General features: G+C 35.1%; 2 protein-coding genes across 2 annotated transcripts; one reads left to right on the forward strand and one right to left on the reverse strand.

Moving 5' to 3' along the window:
• Positions 1-9,490: 9,490 nt before the first annotated feature.
• Positions 9,491-12,689, forward strand: LOC145617775 (zinc finger CCCH domain-containing protein 66-like). The gene is made up of 2 exons (XM_081672525.1): positions 9,491-9,632; positions 10,206-12,689. The coding sequence occupies exon 2, from the start codon at positions 10,223-10,225 to the stop codon at positions 12,197-12,199; it is 1,977 nt and encodes a 658-aa protein (XP_081528651.1). The 5' UTR covers positions 9,491-9,632; positions 10,206-10,222; the 3' UTR covers positions 12,200-12,689.
• Positions 12,690-14,408: 1,719 nt separating this feature from the next.
• Positions 14,409-16,083, reverse strand: LOC145618441 (uncharacterized). Its single transcript, XM_081673209.1, has 2 exons — positions 15,041-16,083; positions 14,409-14,941 (listed from the first exon to the last, which is right to left on the reverse strand). The coding sequence occupies exons 1-2, from the start codon at positions 15,954-15,956 to the stop codon at positions 14,631-14,633; spliced, it is 1,227 nt and encodes a 408-aa protein (XP_081529335.1). The 5' UTR covers positions 15,957-16,083; the 3' UTR covers positions 14,409-14,630.
• Between the last annotated feature and the right edge of the window lie 4,327 nt (positions 16,084-20,410).

Consider the following 20,410-nt stretch of genomic DNA (forward strand, 5'->3'; position numbering starts at 1 on the left):
GTTGTGTTGGAATGATTGTTGCCATTGTGTTCCTTTCTTTGTAGTGATCATTGTTATCATTACTCTTGAAATTTTCTATCCGAAGCAGGCGCCCAAACTTTGTTTTGGGGTTTATCGAGCCACAACGTTGTCAAAGCTTTCTTGCCTACCATAACAGCTATGAATGAAAGGTCACATGGTCCAAGTGATCTCCTTGAAGGCCTTACTTGGTGATATGTTGATCCCATCAAGTAAGGTTAACCTAGCCATGATCGAACATTTTATGTACTCTATGCTCTCTTTGTGTTTTGAGGTAGGTATCCACTCTTGCTTTCATAAGAAGGTCTTAATCTGCAACGTATCTGGCTAGCCCCAGTTATGTAACTTTGTTTTTAGTATTAAAAGTTGTAAAGGCTTAAATGTTAAAAGTCATGTAGTGGTAAAATTTAGTGTATATTTCGTAATTTGTAAACTCTGTTTTTATTATTATAATTTACTATTGTAAAAAAATAATAATAATAAAATAAATAAATAATTTTTTTTTTTATGTATATGAGGTACAAGACCAAATAAAGGAAAAACACAAATAAAAATAAACAAACAACAATCTATCAAGGAGGAACAAGGCGTGGGAAAGCAACACCTTGAACGTCCTCACTTAAGATCCTACGAAGCTCCGGGGGAGCACTACTTAAAATAAGAAGATTGTCTGATTGAGCCATACCCCTATTAGCAAGCCAGTCAGCCGCACGATTGCCTTCACGGAAAACATGGACTACCAAGACCTCCCAATCATCCTTACGGATTAGATTGCGGCAAAAAATTGATTAGATGAGCACACTCACCGCTTCCTTGGGTTTCTGAATTCAACGCTTGAACACACGCTAGATTATCGAGTTGGATTTGCAGTTTGCTTATCAGAAAATTCCTAGCAAGCTGTAAGCCACGAGCCAAAGCTCTTACCTCAGCTCTGAAGGCAGAGCAACGCCCATAATTCGCTGAAAAACCAGAGATGAACTGTCCATCTTGGTTGCGAATAATAGCACCACCCCCTACATCACCAGGGGATCCTTTAATTTGGCAGCTCCATCCGTATTCAACGCATACCAGCCATCAGGGGGTTTTAGCCAAGAAATATGCTTCTCAATTTTAGCAACCTTAAGCTCTTGAATGTTGGCAGAAGACATATCATGGATACTCCTCCAAGTTTCATCGAATCTAATCTTCAAAAAGGCACCTACATCAACAGGGATGTCTTTACCATTCTCAAACACTCTTGTGTTCCTCCATCGCCAAAGCCACCACAATGTGATGCCAAATTAAGTCTGCCAACCTTCTTCCTCATCCCTCTCATCCACCTCCAAATTCGAGGACAACCAATTTTTTAATTCACCTTGATAAAACGAAGGAAAGTTGCTGCGACCTCCAAGTCTTCTCCAAACTGATTTAGCTGCAGGACAATCTCGAAGGATATGAATTGAAGATTCATTAGCTTGTCCACATATAAAACACGAAGGATTATTTGTCAAGTTGCGCTTGTAACGATTGAGATTACCCATCAATCTGTCATGACATGCAAGCCACATAAACCCTCTGACCCTTTGTTGAACTGGAGCTGTCCAAACTAAGTCCCAAATGTCCTCATCGAAGCTTGAATTTTCTTTGCGAATGATTTGAATTGCTGATTTTATCGAAAATTTACCCTTCGTGGAACCAGTCCAATATAGCAGATCTTCAACATCTGGATTCTCATTCACTTCATGGGCTTGAATGAGTTTTAGAGTGTCATTATCGAGGTAAGGGCTAAAGGTATCCCACTTCCAACCCAACCCTGGCTCCCACATTTCTTCCACGGTGGCACCCAAAATTGCTTTAGGTATTGGCTGCACAGCAAGATCAACAAGGGGCGTGGCAGTCACCCATCTATGATCCCAAAATAGAGTTTTAGTTCCATTGCCAATAGCAACTCTTATCCCCTCGCAAAGATGCTTAGCATTCTCAGAAATCCCCTTCCAAACATTGGACATGCCTTGACGAGGTTCAAACATATCAGAGTCACAACGACCCTTGCAATACTTGTCACGCAAAACACGAGACCACAAAGCATTAGGATTAGTGAGCAAACGCCATCCTAATTTTGCCAGGAAAGCTGCATTAGCTTGGCTTGGTTTATTTAATAAATAAATAATTGTGGGGGATGATCAAGTCATTTTCTTTTCCTCTCCATTTAATATTTAAAATTTTATTTTATTTATTATTAGCAATATGTTATCATGAGTAGTATAGATATGGCAAATGGCAATTTAATCAACCATAGACTTGTTCCTTGGTCTCAAACCTTTACAATAAGAGTATATTATTGATGCAAGTCTTTATCTTGTACAGTGTAATTTGGACCGTCTAATATTAATAATAATAATAATAATAATTATTATTATTATTATTATAAAAATATCAAAAAAAACCTACAAAGTCAATCAATTTACAAGAAATTAGTGGGAAGCCGAGATACAATCTGGGCCCCCACCCCTCTAGCTATAGGGAACCCGATCCTGCTGAAGATGTGAGCAGCTGCACGAGCACCAATATCCTGAGTCTTAGCGAATGCCTGAACCCGCTTCAGCAACGCAATAGCATCCATCTCTAATTTCCCCAACGAAGAAAAGAAGAAAGGAAGAAAACCGTAGCCAATAGCCCTGCAACGCGCCTAGGGATGGCAACGGGTCGGATCTGGACCGGGTCCAGATGGACCCGGATCCAGATCCGTTTTTGTATCTAGGATCCAGATCCGATCCGGATCCGTCGGGACTGGAAAATGAAGACCCGGATCCAGATCCGACGGGTCCACGGATCCGGGTCCAAAACGGGTCCAATATATTTTGCCTATGTTTTTGCAATAAATGTAATGTTTGGGTCAAAAAATTTATTTTAAACTTCCGTTGGGGGTTATTAATTTCAACCTTAATTAATGTTATACACCTAATCTAAAAACACAAAGTAACTAACTTATACACTTAAATTTTGTAATAAAAATTATAATCAACGGAAAAAATTACGATACTACATATACGATGATATATTCAATATGAGCATTCAAAATTTATCTCTTGAAAGGGCTAATCTTTATTACTACTAACAGCATCAACATTTTAAATAAAGAAACAAACAAATATATATTTTTTTAATATGTAAAATAAAAAACGGGTAAAAGGATCTGGATCCGGGTCTGGGACCAGACCCAGATCCAGATCCGTTTTTGTCGGTAGGATCCGGATCCGACCCGGATCCGTCGGGTCCAAAATTTGAAGATCCAGATCCGTGAAAAACGGATCTGGATCCACGGATCCGGGTCGGGTCCAGATCCATTGCCATCCCTAAACGCGCCCCATACTTGTCCCGCTTTCGCTGAACCGCCGTAGACACAACACGACCAGGAACAAAGTCAGATAACCCCGATAGTGTCAAAGGTGAAGATCCCGTCAAGTCAACACATACATCAAGGCTTCTATCCCAAGAATAAAGCAACATATCTGCTGGTCGAAGAGCCCCGTTATTATTATTATTATTATTATTATTATTATTATTACTATTATTATTATTAATGAGTTTTGACTAATTTACTCTGAATTCATATATATGACTATATGAGTGATCAATTTTAATCATTACTCGTATTAAATATGTATAGTAATAGCCACTCAAGTTTTTGAAATAATTCCTCGATAAATTAAGACTTATGAGGTATATTACACATATATATACCATTATATGGTTGATTGTAGATTTGTACTGTGTAGCTAAAAATCCTAAAATGCTTAGTGATCTATATTAGATTATCTTTCAACAGTTTATAAATGAATCATAAAAGAGCGATTATGCATTCGAGTACGTAATTGTGTTAACCTAATTATCTCAAACTTGACTTACTAGCTTGAAATAAAAGAATAATTTATGGGAAGTATACGAATAACTTAGCTAGAAAATCATAATGGTTGAACATATACACTAATAAAAATAAAGTCTTCCTTGAATTTATTTTTTTATTTTTTTTGGTTTAATTTGTGTTTTACACCCGCGGTTTTACTTAAAGCATGAAATTGTTTATCATAGTGAAAAATATGAAAAATGTCATATCTTTTTTATATTTATGTAATAATTTAAGCATTCAAAATCATGTTATTTTAGCTAATTTAAAACGAGTAATCATAAAAAACTCAACTGCTCCAATAAGATACGGTGGACGTATACCTCTGTTACATGTTGAGTGCAACTCTGTGTTTAGCAAGAAAAATACACTTCTTTTTAAAGCTACAAATTGAAGTACTCCGTATATCAGTATATGTTTATCATATCATTCTGGTAATGAGTATCATTAAAAATTAATAAAACTAAAAAAATAAAAATAAATTACTCCATATTAATTAAAATCCTAAATTCCTAATAATGAAGTAGTTTTTTTTTTTTTTTTTTTTTTTTTTTTTTTTTTTTTTTAATGAAGTTTTGAAGCTAACAATGTACAAGTAAATTTTAGGTTCAACTAATTCCACTACATGTTTCTCAAAAAAAAATTCCACTACATAAGATTATGATTCATTAGTACTCCAAAAGAAAAATACTTCGTATAATACTTTGTTATTACAACTTATGTTAAACAAAAGAAAAATATAGCGTAGTTAAACAAATCCTATTATGACTTGCTAATTTGAACAGGTCGGTCAACCAAAGCAAATGTATTGTGTTTGATGTAATTTTCTCTTTTGTTTCCTAAACTTGTTTGATGCATATAGTATAAATTAATCATTTGAGTATATTTTATTTTTCTCAAAAAATGTTTATTTATACGAAGTATATCATATTGATGGTGACATAATATATGATTCGACAAGGAAACATAAAGTAATTAGGGTATTATAATATTAGACGAACAAGTGAAATTTACATTTTGCTCAAAGACTAGTTAGTAGTCACTATAATAATTTTCTGCAATACATTTCGTGATCTCAAAGCAAGACAAAGAATAGATGTTTCATAAATTCATATAAATTTTTAATTTCGTTCCAAAGGCAATGACTCAAGTCATTGCATGTAATATAAATTTAACGAGTTTTTTTTGCGAGTACTTAGTTGGGGATAATATAGTTTCGGGACAAGAGGCGACAACATTTGTTGGGGGTTGGTAAGGAAAATGGCTCTATTAAGTCGGAATCTCTCACAGGTCCTTCTGATCCGAGTTAGCGAGTTAGGTACTTTGGGAATTTGGGGGGCGGGTGGAGGGTAAGTGAATTCCCACCCCAAAATGTCTTTAGTGGGATCTCATCTCACAACCTCTTGATTGTGTGCAAACTTTTCCACTAAATCAAATTTTACTTAAAAGGCAACAACATTTGATGGGGTATAGTAGCATATGGTATAAGTAACTACATACAATGTACTAAGTACTATGTACTATTTACTATTTATAAGCGAGGAAGGTTTGACTAGCTTAGGTAAACAACCCAATCAACAAAAATGAAAGAGGAAGTATCTACGTAGGAGTGAAACAGATGAGTGATTAGTTAAAAGCAATAATAATCAACTCTTGTTTGTAAGCATTATTCTAAGTAAAGGCGGTGTGCATGCTTCAACTTGATTTGGACTTGGAATAATAGTGCAATTAAACTAATCAAACACAAACTAGACATTTACAAATGGGGTTGTTATCTTTGCATCCATTCGTATTTTGGAATTAATCACCAATTCACCATCCACTAGTTAATTCTTTTTATATTATTTATTTATGATATATTTATGTAATTTGAGATAAATTCAAATAAAATACATTCTAAATCCAAATGTTGTATAAAAATTGTATCATTTGATTAAAATTATGAAAATTGCTTTATTAATATACTCATATAACGATGATTAATATTCCGTATTCAAACATACCAAAGCATATAGATTCGTAATTAATTAATGGCAAACAAATCCTAACATAAAGTCTATATAATCCATTTGAGAAAATGATTTGTTTTCTTGTTTGGGGTTGTTAATTTTGACTAAGTATATATTTTTTTGAAGACAGTATATTTATTTATTCATTTGCTGTCAAATCATCTTAATTTATTTATTAAAATTAATCGTTCATTCTCACACGAGGAGGATTTTAAAGGAGAATTTATTCAATTCATATATAGAAGAATTTGTGTGTTCTAGAGAATTTTTGGACAACATGACCCACCCCTCTTTGCATTGATGTTAATGTTTTTTTCCGTGGCGCATGTCCATCGTTCCCTATCAATATCTACAAGAGCATTACAAGTCGTTCCCCCACCTACACTTTTTATCACCCAAATTATTTTTCTCCGTTTGAAAATAATAATCACATACGAGTATATTAAATTATCGAAATTTTCTAAAATATAAATATATCATGATTAGATTTTCCATTATTATCTTCCTATAAGATGGAATATTGTACGTAAAAAGGAATAAGAGGATGATAATGAAACAAATTCTATGAAGGATATTGTTTTGAAAACTTCATATGCAATAATTTAAGGGCTTAGGGCCTGTTCATATTTACTGAACTGAGCTGAACTGAACTGAACTGAACTGATTGGAGCTGAACTGAACTGAACTGAACTGATTGGAACTGAACTGAACTGAATTGAGCTGAAATGAATATTTTATGTGAGAGGGAAATTAAGAGCTGAACTGAACTGAACTGATTGGAATTGAACTGAACTGAACTGAACTGATTAGAGCTGAATTGAACTGAACTGAACTGAAATTAAGTAAATGTGAACAGGCCCTTATTCACTTCAACTTACTTTCAGTTCAATTCAACTCCAATCAGTTTAGTTCAGTTCAGTTCAGCTCCTAATTTTCGTCTCTCCTAAAATATTCATTTCAGCTCAGTTCAATTCAGTTCCAATAATCAGTTCAATTCAGTTCAGCTCCAATCAGTTCAGTTCAGCTCAGTTTAATAAATGTGAACAGGTCCTAATTATCAAAGGACAAGGCAAGACAAGAACAACGACGACGTGAGTATGTGTCAACTAATTCCGAACTTAGAAATTAGGAAATATAATGAGCTTTGAGTGCAAAAGCGTTTAGTATGCTTGTTGTCTTTTTAATTTGCCATAAGGAATAATTTTTTTGGTTTGTATAATGTGTTTCTTTTTTCTTGACAATCAATTATTTGAGATTATAATTTTTTCAATGAGTAGTACGTACTAAGCTATAAATATAAGGTCTCTTTCAAAAATAAAAAATAAAAAAGCTATAAATATAAGGTCAGAAAATACTCGAATATGTTTATGAGCCTTAAGGCCTTAACCCTCCAATCTCAGAAAAATGTTTACATTGATATTATTAACTGTCATATGAAGCATGAAAGATACCATACAATGATGCAAATATAACCGACTAATTTTTGAAAATAGAAAACCAAAAAGATATTTTGTACTACATTACTCCGTAGAATAATTTCTCAAAATATCATATCACTGGTTATTAATGTCTCCAACTAATTGACACATATTTAAAATTTTGGTACTAATTGATTATTGGTGCAATAGTGATTGAAGCTGCACTTGATAGCGAAGAGCGCGTATTTGATCCCTTTATAAGTCCACAACAATAATTGTGAGGGGAATGAAACCTAACCATCTAGAACTAAACCCCCAATCTTAATTAGCCCAAAGGGTGGATCGGGTGGGAACACCAAAAAATTTAAAATTTTAGTCTTGTATGGAGTATAAAATAAAATAATTCTCAAAGTTAAATTACAAGAAATTTTTTGATACGTCTCCCACTATCGCACTATTTTTTTTTTTTTTTTTTTTAGGAAAAAGATGGGTGAAGAAATTTATCATTGCAATCCCAACATCAAATTTCTTTTTTGAAAAGGCCAAATTTAATCATTATTTTACCGTAAACAAATGGAATATAGGCCATGTACAAGTTAATCAATGATAAGGGTGTGGTAGTGCTGTGTCTCAAATAAGAGTCAGGAGATCTACTAGCAAGTTATTTACTTGAGTTTAATTTGATCAAAATTCATATTGAGTGAGATTGATATTACTTGGTTGAGCTCATACACAGCCCGCCCCGAAATGTTAAGGTAAATAATACAGTAAGTAAAAAAAAAAAAAAAAAGAGAAAAAGAAAAAGAAAAAGTGTTCTACTTCTTAAAGTTGAATGTAAGAAGCATAAATTTTAGTATCCATATACTTTCTCCGTTTCTATTTAGTTGACGCGTTTGATTTAGGCACATATATTAAGGAGAGGAGAGAGAGTAATAGAGAATGGAAAAGCAAGTCGGGTAGCTTATAAATGCAATGTAAAAATTTACCCAAAAAGAAAACGTGTCAACTAAAAAGAAACTTCCTAAAAAGGAATACGTGTCAACTAAAAAGAAACAGAGGTAGTATAATATTTTTATTACACATTATTGCTTGTTATCAAAACTCCCAACTCCTAAAATTAGACTTGAGAGATAAAGCGGATAGAATTTCCTATTCCATTTAAGGTTGAGCTTAATACATAGAGCTCAAAAATATAAGTGATCGAGCTGAGCCATCCTAAGTTCCAAGAACGTGTTGAAATAAATCCATTACCACTAACACATATATGTAGTACTAACAAAAGCTAACCCATTACCATGATCTCACACGTGTCAATATAGTTAGTTATGTTTGGCGTAGATGAAATGTTTATGTTTTACTATGTACTTTTATATCTCATAAACACAAATCCTCCGTAGATGATAAGATTGATGGCTACAACTTACAAGTTTAAAATTTTATTTCTTAAGTTCTTAACCTTAGTCTTCAAAAAAATTTGTAAGGATTAAAGAGTTTTTGCTGGTTAACTCGGTCAAGTATGGCCTTATTGAACTTTATGTCGGGGGATTTGCATAAATTAGCCAGGATTTTTAGCACATACAATAAAAATTAACCCAAACAAAGCTAGACGGTTAAAATTTATCCACGTCATCACGCAAATTCACCGGAAATGCCAAAATGAGAAAAAGCATGATAGTGAGAGAATCCAAAAGCCTGTGACTTTATTAGAAAAAACAACTGACACGTGTCAGTTTTACACTTGTACACACTTAGATATTCATTCACCTTGTGGGTCCCATCTCGAATTTCCTTTTTTCCCTCTGAAATTAAATTCCAATTCCAATTTACATTTACATTTCATTTGCATTTACATTTCAATTTCATTTGCATTTACATTTCAATTTCATTTGCATTTCCACTACGTACTAAAATAGGAATTTTTTTAATAAAAAACTAATCTTTTTTGACCATAGCAAAAGGAGGGAAGAAATTTATCAAAGAAAAACAAATTAAACGAAGAAAAGTCTTCCTTTTTCTCTCCTTTATTTTCTTACAAAAATAAAATAAAATAAAATAAAATAAAATAGAATTATAAAATTAAAAAAAATATAATTGGCGTTTATCTTTTCACTTACCGTCGCTTTCAAATGTGGGTTTGGTCTTCGTCGTTGGGCGGACATAAAAGGGAGAGAGGGGTACTAAGCTTTGAGTTGGTGAATTTGTTATAAAGGTTTTTTTTTTTTGCCCATTTATTTCATTTGCTCAAACTCTCCTAACTAAGTTAACCAACTATACTTCCTTCCTATTTATCAATTTCTTCAGGTATGTTTTTTCATCTTTCTCAATTTTTGGTTTCTTATATTGCTATTTAGTGTTTAATATTTGATGGGTTGTTGTGAATTTCATTAAAGTTTTAATCTTTATGCTTGTTTGTTCATAATCGGGTAGTGATGTAGACGGGATTTAATCCGGATTGGTGGGTCTTGTGTATAACCCGAGACTTGCCAACAAAACTAGCTGTTACTATATTGTACGGAATTTTAGGTTGTGAGATTTTATGGGTGTTGTTTGTTTTCACAAGTTGTCAAGAATCTCAACATGATTTTAGTGTTAATTTTGATTATTAAGTAATGAATTTTTAATTTTTTTGAAGTAATTGAATAATTGCTAACTTTGGTTAGTTATTGTTGTTGTTGCTGCGGTTTATATTGCAATTGGGTTGTTGAGAATGAATGATATGAGCAATAATTTAGTTACTTTTTTGCTGGATTTTCAGTACAATGAATGTTAATTTTTCTTGCTGACTAGGTGGTGTTGTCAGAATTTCTGTATATGATTATATGTTTATGATGTTTGGAAGAGAATCTGAAAAAGGGTTTTTGTCAATTTTTTTAGGATAAAGAGAACTTTCCATGTGCAGTGGCTCAAAGAGTAAAGTTTTAACTGCTGAGGAGGTGATGGAAAGTGAGGATTATAAGAAAGATTCAATTGGGGATCAACAGAAATCTGTACTGTTGCTTGAATTATCAGCAACAAATGATCTAACTAGTTTTAAAGATGCTGTGGAGAAAGAGGGTTATGATGTAGATAAAGCTGGTCTTTGGTATGGGAGGAGAGTTGGGTCTAAGAAGATGGGTTTCGAGGAGAGGACGCCTTTGATGGTTGCTGCCATGTTTGGGAGCAAGGAGGTCTTAAACTATATCCTTCAGACTGGTGGTGTCGATGTCAATCGAGCTAGTGGGTCTGATGGTGCCACCGCCCTTCACTGTGCAGCGGCTGGTGGGTCCCTATATTCACATGAGGTGATCAAGCTCTTGGTTGAATCTTCTGCTGATGTTGACCGAGTTGATGTTAATGGAAATCAACCTTGTGATGTGATTGCTCCTTGCTTCAGTTTCTCCTCGAAACTGAAGAGGAGAACCCTTGATATTTTGTTGAATAAAGGTGATCAGGGTGAAGATGCTTGTGGTGATCAAATAGAAGAGGGGCAACAACAGCAACAGCTTGAGGGTTTGTCACCCAAATCCTCGAGTGATGGGAGTGGATCAGAGCGGAAAGAATATCCTATTGATCCTTCTCTCCCTGACATAAAGAATGGAATTTATGGAACTGATGAGTTCAGGATGTACACCTTCAAGGTGAAGCCTTGCTCAAGGGCTTATTCTCATGATTGGACCGAGTGCCCTTTTGTACATCCCGGGGAGAACGCAAGGAGGAGGGATCCTCGGAAGTACCATTACAGCTGTGTCCCATGCCCTGAATTCCGTAAAGGCTCATGTCCTAAGGGGGATGCTTGTGAGTATGCACATGGCATCTTCGAGTGTTGGTTACATCCAGCCCAATATCGAACCCGTCTTTGCAAAGATGAGACTAGTTGTGCACGACGTGTGTGCTTCTTTGCACACAAACCAGAGGAGCTCCGCCCCCTGTATGCTTCTACTGGCTCAGCTGTTCCTTCTCCAAGGTCATATTCATCGAGTGGCCCTTCTTTTGATATGGGTTCACTGAGCCCCCTTGCCCTTGGTTCCCCTCCTGTGATGATGCCATCTACTTCCACTCCACCAATGACTCCAACCGGGGCTTCTTCTCCCATTGGAGGGGCTGCTGCTTGGCAGAATCACCTTAATATCACACCTCCTCCTGCCTTGCAGCTTCCTGGTAGCAGGTTAAAGGCTGCCCTGAGTGCAAGGGATATGGACATGGAGTCTGGTTTGCGCCGGCAGCAGTTGCTGGATGAGCTTTCTGGCCTTTCTCTATCCTCTCCGACCAGCTGGAATGGGGAGATGGGAAGGCTTGGTGGTTTCTCCCTCTCCTCACCTACTGGGGTGCAGATGCGCCAGAATATGAACCAGCAGCTCCTTTCAAGCTATTCTTCAGGCATGCCTTCCTCTCCTGTGAGGGGTTCATCTTTTGGGATCGAACCCAGTGGCTCACCTGTTTCAAACCCAAGATTGGCTGCTTTTGCTAAGAGGAGTCAGAGCTTTGTCGAAAGGAATGCAGTCAATCGGCTTTCTGGAGGGCTGTCATCACCTGCTTCTAATGCTAGTGTGATGCCTTCTCATCTCTCAGATTGGGGCTCCCCTGACGGTAAAGTGGACTGGGGTGTTCAAGGAGACGAGCTCAATAAGCTGAGAAAATCTGCTTCTTTTGCTTACAGAAGCAATGGCAGTAACACAGCTGGTAACACCAGCTCAATGCGAGCTGCTGGCGATGAGCCTGATGTTTCTTGGGTTCACTCTCTTGTAAAGGATGCTCCTCCTGGGAGCTCAAATCAACTTGGATTTGAAGAGCAGCTGAGAGATCAGTATCATCTTAACAGTGGTATGTCGGAGAGGATCCCGCCTTGGGTGGAGCAACTGTACATGGAGCAGGAACCAATGGCTGCTTAAATACCTGATCTTAACATTCAATTCTAGTATTAAAATTACTGAAGATTTTAGTGCTCATCTCACCAATTAGTAGGTTCAAGAAATCGAAGAACTCACCCGAAGGGGAAGTATAAGCTGAAGCTCAAGCAGAGAATAAAAAGAATTCTGCTGATACATTCAATAGGAATTCCAGGATAATTACAAGTAAAAGTATTCTTTTTCTACATTAATTTTATTGAAGTTATTTATTATTATTTTCTTCTTTTGATATATTGGGAGTCTTGGAGATGGATTATTATCAGAAAAAGGTTTTATGCTCAAGGTAGTGATCAGTATCTGCATCCCTATCTCCCTATGAAGATGGTTGCTAAGAAAAAAAAAAACAGAGATGTACTGATAAATCAATTGATTCTTATAATTGTATTATTATTTTTATTTGTATTATACACATTATATGTATCCTTTCAAGTTGAACTCTAATAAATAAATAAACTTAGTTAATTATTGTCTACTTTCAAATTTTCCTTAGTATCACTGCTAATCCTTTCCATTGCTTATTACTCATGTTAAATTACTCATCATTACTGATTTCAGTCAGTATAATGCACACAGTGTTGATCACAAGGCAGATTCTTGCGCGTTACTCATCTGTTTCCACAGGAAACACCACTTCCCGTTCATTAAAGCATGTCATATCGGAAGCGTTCATCATGAACCAGAATCGAATTCTCGAGCTGGAAAAGTAACACTCTTTAATCTATACAGTCTGTTGCTCAAGAAAATGTTGTTTCAGACAGGATATGCCTGTTTCCTAACTTATAAGTATGACAGTATAAGTTACTTGTTCCATTTGTCTTTCTTGAATTGTTGTTGTTTGATCACTTTATTTATGCAAGTGCCATTAAACATTCCTTATGACACCCAAAAAAGTTTAACTTTGATGTGTAACTTTGTTGTTAAAGGTAAAACATTAGATCATTTAGCACCTAAGGAAAACTTATAGACTTTAACTTTACATGCCCAATTTTTCCTTGTAGTGGGATGATCACTAATTGCACAAATGTTTGGTTGAGATTTTTATTTTTTTTTTTCTTTTTTTTGTTGGTTATGATGTAGTTATGTGGACCAGTAGTTTATCACATAAAAAAATAAAAAAGATTTTAGCAAGTTAGACAAAATTCCTTGGCTAATGGTCATGGTTTTAAGTGGATATATTCAAAGTTGTGATTTGTGACTTATAAAGCATAAAGCAACACTTCGTATTTTATTATACTTTTGCCTTTGTTCATTGGATTAACAATTCTACCCCTGCTTTAGATCTTGCAAATTACAATTAAAGCTGAGTTCAATGGTACTTAGATGTGTATTATATACTTCGTACTTGATTTAGTATTCCGTAGCTCAATTAGGTGATACTCGAACCAAGCTTGGTTTTTAACGAAGTGTGTGTACTTGAGTATTATGCTATAAATGGTTTTAACGAAGTGTGCGTACTTAAACATTGGGATAATTGTGAGCTTAACCATAAATCATGTTCTTACTCATAAGTTTAAACAATCTTGTTATTTTTGGTGCACAGTTTAAACAATCTTGTTAGAAGTTGTTAATCATTAATTGAAAACAAAACATAAACATGGAGTTATTTACTATTGAACATAATCACGCATGCCAACATGAATGAACCATAATCACTCAGTAGCTATAAGTTTGATAGAAATGACGTACAAGAAATTAGGAATTAGATATTGAATGAATAGCACAGACAACTTTTAGTGCTTGTAATTTGATGTATCACCATCACAACAAATACTTGTAACTAATTGTGTTAGTCATAACCTAGATTTTCTACCATGATGTTGTCTCATTGTTAGTTTGTTCAAATTCTTTTTTGAAAAATACATTTTCTACCTAATTTTGTACAATGATTTATTCATTTTTTTTTTATCAACATAAGATGATAATGTTGATAACTAACCTGTAACTAATTTTTTTTTTGTGATAGGTAACTTAGATTAATGAGAAGTGGCTGATTTAGTTTCTCATATCATTTTCAATAACCCAATTAGTTATGATTTTCTAGGTGATTTTGACTGGATATTCTTTGAATGAAATGCTTGATTTATATTCAACGTTTAATTATCAAATTTGGATACTCTTCGGTCTAAGAACACATTTTGACTAACTTAGTATTCAAAATTGGTATCTATAAATAAATTCAACATTTTCCTTCTTCAATTTTTCTATAACTACTTCTATAACATATTTATGTACACGATAGTGAAGGAGCACTAGGATAGGGAAGTAACAGGATGCTCCCCATCTTGAACCCTCGAGTTAGATATCACTAGTACAACAACGATTTTCCCTTTCAAATCCGTCCACCTAACGAAAATTTTACAACGACCAAAAAAAAAATGTATACAAGAGTCAAAATAGTTGAAGAAAAAGAAAATCAAATGTCTTGGCATTCAATTTCTACAAGTTGATCTATTAATTCACTAACCAACTGGTCAAATATTCCTTGACTAAAATCTAACGTAGTATCTTCCAACTCATCATCCTTCAGTAATTTCCTGTACTTCCAATTTGAATTATTTACCTCAGCTTCAGCTAACTTGCATATTCTCTTCAACATTTCTATATTTTCATGTTTCTTGTAATCTCTTCTTTTTAACCCAACAATTCTTTCTGCAAAAATTTCATTACTTTGAGATGAATTATTTCTTCTGACAGATTCAGACTCTCCCGATTTTGCATCTTCTTCTATCAGAAAATGAAAAAGGAAAAAAATTAGAAAAAAATTGCTCAAAATATGAAATATTAAAATTAGAATGCAAATAATATGAATATAAGAATTAATACCTGATGTTGTAACTTCAGGATCACTGATGAAATCAGTAATATGATCAAGAACAGAAACTGGGCTAGAATTATCTGAATCACACTCTACTTCATCTTTACTCTGTCCCAAAAAAGTTTCTTTCTTTTTCTTTTTTCTTGATTTATTTCCATCCAATTCCTCTTTTTTGCTACTGATCGTATCTCTAATTGGAGAAAGATGATAACTTTGCTTGTGAATGTCAAAAATGGTATCAATTTTTGGAGAATTTTGAGGTGATAATTTCAAAGTAAGCCTCTCTTCATTTGAAAATACTCTGTTTTTACTCTGTTCATCTCTGTTTCTTCTCTGTTTCTTCCCACATTTATCTCTTCTCCTTCTACGCTTGTGCCTTTTAACACCCCCTTCTGAATCTTCAACATTGGGATCTTTCTTTTTACATTTACCCCTTTTATCAAAATTCAAGATGAAGAAATCATCGTCTTCGAGCTCGAAGAAATCGGGCGTTTCCCTAAATGAAACAGAAGTCTTAACTCTCCTGTGCTGCCCCTGAATCACCTCTGTTTCTCCTCTGAAATCCTCTGAATCCATTGATTTACTTCTCGGAATCGAGTCCGTAAACTTCTGATGAAATTTTGAACTGAATTCTAATTCCGGCATTGAATCCAAACCCATTAGCCTTGCTACTACATTAGGAGTGACTGCACCATCTACAACGATCGTCTCAATCGTCGAGTAATGTTGTTTCTTGTTAATCTCAATTGGGTCAGAAGGATGAGTTGGGAGACTCTTGGAACATAGAATTCTGCTTAAAACACCAGAAAAACACCCAAAGACATTGCCTTTACTTTTGCAGAAGTTCTCATTGAAAGAAGAAGAAGAAACAGAGGAAGATGAAACAGAGGAAGAAGAAACAGAGGTTGAAGGAGTGAACTTCATTTTCTAGAGAGAGAAAATGATTAGAGAGAGAGAAGAGGAAGAAGTTTTTGCTTAATTAAGGCTTTTGGTGTTGAAATTCAAGTAAAAGGAATGGGAACATGCAGAAAAAAGAAAGATTGATGAGGGAAAAAAGAAGAAATTTGAATGAAATTGTCATCATAAAAAAAGGAGGCAAAGGGTGAAAAAAAGCAAAAAGATTATGTTGGATCAGTAAAAGAATGGTCAAAGTGAATTGGGGATTATTTTTTAATTTTTGTAAAGTTTTTTACTAGGGTTGGCAAAAAGAATAGTGACTAGGCTACCATTCTTATTCTATGATTAGTAGGTAATTATTACTTCCAATAATATTGTACTAATTTTAATTTTTATGGCCACACATTTAAAATTTTGATAGATAATTCTCATAGAAAATACTAAAATATTGTTAAATTTGCCCTAATTTGTAGTTTTTTTTTTTTTTTTTAATAAAGTCATAATTATATTATAATTATTTTTTAATAATGTTTGTTGCTAAATAATCAAATAAGATAGTCAAAGAAACATCTTAAGATTAGTAAATAAATTAATTAAAGTTGAATAAAAATGGAAAAGAGTTTAGAAGAAATTTTGAATGTTGTAATGTAACTTTTTACATGTTTGATAGAAAAACAAAGATGGCGGGTTGATGATTTGAAAAAAGTAATGTGTATAAAAAATTAAGATTCTAAAAATGCCCTTTGAATGTCATTTAATTTGTGGAGAGTTTGACTTTAATGGTAACAAAATAGGGATAATTTAGTAATTCAAAGTTGAATTGTACAGTTTGTACTACCAATTAGGAAGTATTTTGCAACAGGAAGTTGTCTCCTTTGGCTTTATTGGTAGGACCTGGACCAATTATATTCTTGAATTTTCCAACAAGCCCCTTTAAATGGTTTTTGTCTAATGTATGGGTGAGATTAGATGAGGGTTAAGTTTGTCCAATGGCAATCTGGCATGATTATTTACTCATAATCATAACGATTTGTCTAAGTTTATGACATATAGTATAATACATAAAATTTCAAAATTTCCTCAAAAAGCGTGGATTATAGCATTCAATTTTGTAATCTTTTGACTTTTTTTCGCCCGAAAATAAAAATTGCCGAGATATTTACCATGGTCCCTAATACCCTCCGGGAGTCTAATTGGGTCGGTGGAACCATCCAATATACCCTTAAACGGTCATTTTACCCGTTCACAACTTGTAATGATTTCGTAAACTCAGGTCCACCACGGACGTTTATGACAACATATTATGATCATATATGGTTTCAAACGGCATTATATGACAATGATATATATCCCCTAGGGTCTCAATACTTTTCGCCAGCGGGCCTCGAAACCTCAAAATTTCCTCAAAAAACGTGGATTATTGCCTTCAATTTTGTAATTTTCTGACCTTTTTTAGCCCGGGAAAAAAAAATTTGTCGAGATGTTTACCATGGTCCCTAATACCATCCAAGAGTCCATTTGGGTCGGTGGAACCATCCAATATGTCCTGAAACGGTTATTTTACCCGTTCGCAACTTGCACCGATTTCGTAAACTCAAGCCTACCACGGACGCTTATGACAACATATAATGATCATATATGGTTTCAAACGACATTATATGACCCCGAGATGTATCCCTTAGGGTCTCAAAGCTTTTCTTCACCAGGCCCCGAAACCACAAAATTTCCTCAAAAAACGTGGATTATAGCCTTCAATTTTGTGATTTTTTGACCTTTTTTCGCTCGAAAATAAAAATTGCCGAGTTGTTTACCATGGTCCCTAATATCCCCCAGGAGTCCAATTGGGTCATTGGAACCATTCAATAGGCCCTTAAACGGTCATTTTACCCGTTCCCAACTTGTCTTGATTTCGTAAACTCAAGCCTACTACGGACGTTTATGACAATATACAATGATCATATGTGGTTTCAAACGACATTATATGGCTACGAGATGTATCCCGTAAAATCTTAAGCCTTTTCGCCAGCTGGCCCCAAAACCTCAAAATTTCCTCAAAAAACCTGGATTATAGCCTTCAATTTTGTAACTCTTTGATCGTTTTTCGGCCGGAAATAAAAATTGCTGAGATGTTTACCATGGTCCCTAATATCCTTCGGGAGTCCAATTGGGTCGGTGGAACCATCCAATATGTCCTGATACTCCTGAAATGGTCATTTTACCCGTTCGCAAGTTACACCGGTTTCTTAAACTCAAGCCTACCACGCACGTTTATTACAACATATAATGATCATATATTATTTCAAACGGCATTATATGACCCCGAGATGTATCCCTTAGAGTCTCAAAGCTTTTCGTCACCGGGCCCCGAAACCTCAAAATTTCCTCAAAAAGCGTGGATTATAGCCTTCAATTTTGTAATTTTTTGACCTTTTTTCGCTTGGAAATAAAAATTGTCGAGTTTTTTTTACTATGGTCCCTAATATCCCCCGGGAGTCTAATTGGGTCATTGGAACCATCCAATACGCTCTTAAACGGTCATTTTACCCCTTCGCAACTTGTCTTGATTTCGTAAACTCAAGCCTATTACGGACATTTATGACAATATACAATGATCATATGTGGTTTCAAACGGCATTATATGGCCCCGAGACGAATCCCGTAAAGTCTCAAGGCTTTTCGCCAGCAGGCCCCAAAACCACAAAATTTTCTCAAAAAGCGTGGATTATAGCCTTCAATTTTACTTATTGTTTGACCTTTTTTTTCGCCTGGAAATAAAAATTGTCGAGATGTTTACCATGGTCCCTCATACCCTCCGAGAGTCCAATTGGGTCGGTGGAACCATCCAATATGTCTTGAAACGGTAATTTTACCCGTTCGCAACTTGCACCGATTTCGTAAACTCAAGCCTACCACGGACGTTTTTGACAACATATAATGATCATATATGGTTTCAAACGGCATTATATGAATCCGAGATGTATCCCTTAGGGTCTCAAAGCTTTTAATTTCCTCAAAAAGCGTGGATTAGAGCCTTCAATTTTGTGATTTTTTGACCTTTTTTCACACGGAAATAAAAATTGCCGAGTTGTTTACTATGTTTCCTAATATCTTACGGGAGTCCAATTTGGTCATTGGAACCATCCAATACGCCCTTAAACAGTCATTTTATCCGTTCAAAACTTGTCTTGATTTTGTAAACTCAAGCCTACTACGGACGTTTATGACAATATACAATGATCATATGTGGTTTCGAACGGCATTATATGGCCCCGAGATGTATACCTTAAAGTCTTAAGGCTTTTCGCCTAGTGGCCCCAAAACCTCAAAATTTCCTCAAAAAGTGTGGATTATAGCCTTCAATTTTTTAATTTTTTGACCTTTTTTGCCCGGGAAAAAAAAATTGTCGAAATGTTTACCATAGTCCCTAATACCCTCTGGCCTGGGAGTCCAATTAGGTCGGTGGAACCATCCAATATGTCCTAAAACGATCATTTTACCCGTTCGCAACTTGCACCGATATCGTAAACTCAAGCCTACCACGGACGTTTATGATAACATATAATGATCATATATGGTTTCAAAAGGCATTATATGACACCGAGATATATCCCTTAGGGTCTCAATACTTTTCGCCAGCAGGCCCCGAAACCTCAAATTTTCCTTAAAAAAGGTGGATTATTGCCTTTAATTTTGTAATTTTTTGACCTTTTTTCGCCCGAAAAAAAAACTTGTCGAGATGTTTACCATGGTCGCTAATACCATCCAAGAGTCCAATTGGGTTGGTGGGACCATCCAATATGTCCTAAAACGGTTGTTTTACTTGTTCACAACTTGCACCGATTTCGTAAACTCAAGCCTACCACAGACGTTTATGACAACATATAATGATCATTTATGGTTTAAATGGCATTATTTGACCCCGAGATGTATCCCTTAGGGTTTCAAGGCTCTTCGCCAGCTGGCCCCAAAACCTCAAAATTTCCTCAAAAAGCGTGGATTATAGCCTTCAATTTTGTAATTTTTTGACATTTTTTCGCCCGAAAATAAAATTTTTCGAGATGTTTACCATGGTCCATAATATCCTCCGGGAGTCCAATTGGGTCGGTGGAACCATCCAATATGTCCTGAAATGGTCATTTTACCCGTACGCAACTTGCACCGATTTCGTAAACTCAAGCCTACCACCACGTGTATGACATCATATACTGTAATGATCATATATGGTATCAAACGACATTATATGACCCCGAGATGTATCCTTTAGGGTCTCAAGGCTTTCCGTCACCGGGCCCTGAAACCTCAAAATTTCCTCAAAAAGCGTGGATTATATAGCCTTGAATTTTATAATTTTTTGACCTTTTTTCGCTCGAAAATAAAAATAGCCGAGATGTTTACCATGGTTCCTAATACCCTCCGGATGTCCAATTGGGTCGGTGAAACCATCCAATGTGCCCTTAAACGGTCATTTTAGCTGTTCACAA

This window comes from Chenopodium album, chromosome 26 (genome assembly GCF_948465745.1).
Source record: "Chenopodium album chromosome 26, dcCheAlbu1.1, whole genome shotgun sequence".
NCBI classification, from domain to species: Eukaryota; Viridiplantae; Streptophyta; class Magnoliopsida; order Caryophyllales; family Amaranthaceae; genus Chenopodium; species Chenopodium album.

Coding starts and splice junctions, on each gene's coding strand:
- LOC145618441 (XM_081673209.1), bottom strand. CDS start 15,956: ATGAAGTTCACTCCTTCAACCTCTGTTTCTTCTTCCTCTGTTTCATCT. Junction 14,942..15,040: donor TCCTGAAGTTACAACATCAG/GTATTAATTCTT, acceptor ATTTTCTGATAG/AAGAAGATGCAAAATCGGGA.
- LOC145617775 (XM_081672525.1), top strand. CDS start 10,223: ATGTGCAGTGGCTCAAAGAGTAAAGTTTTAACTGCTGAGGAGGTGATG.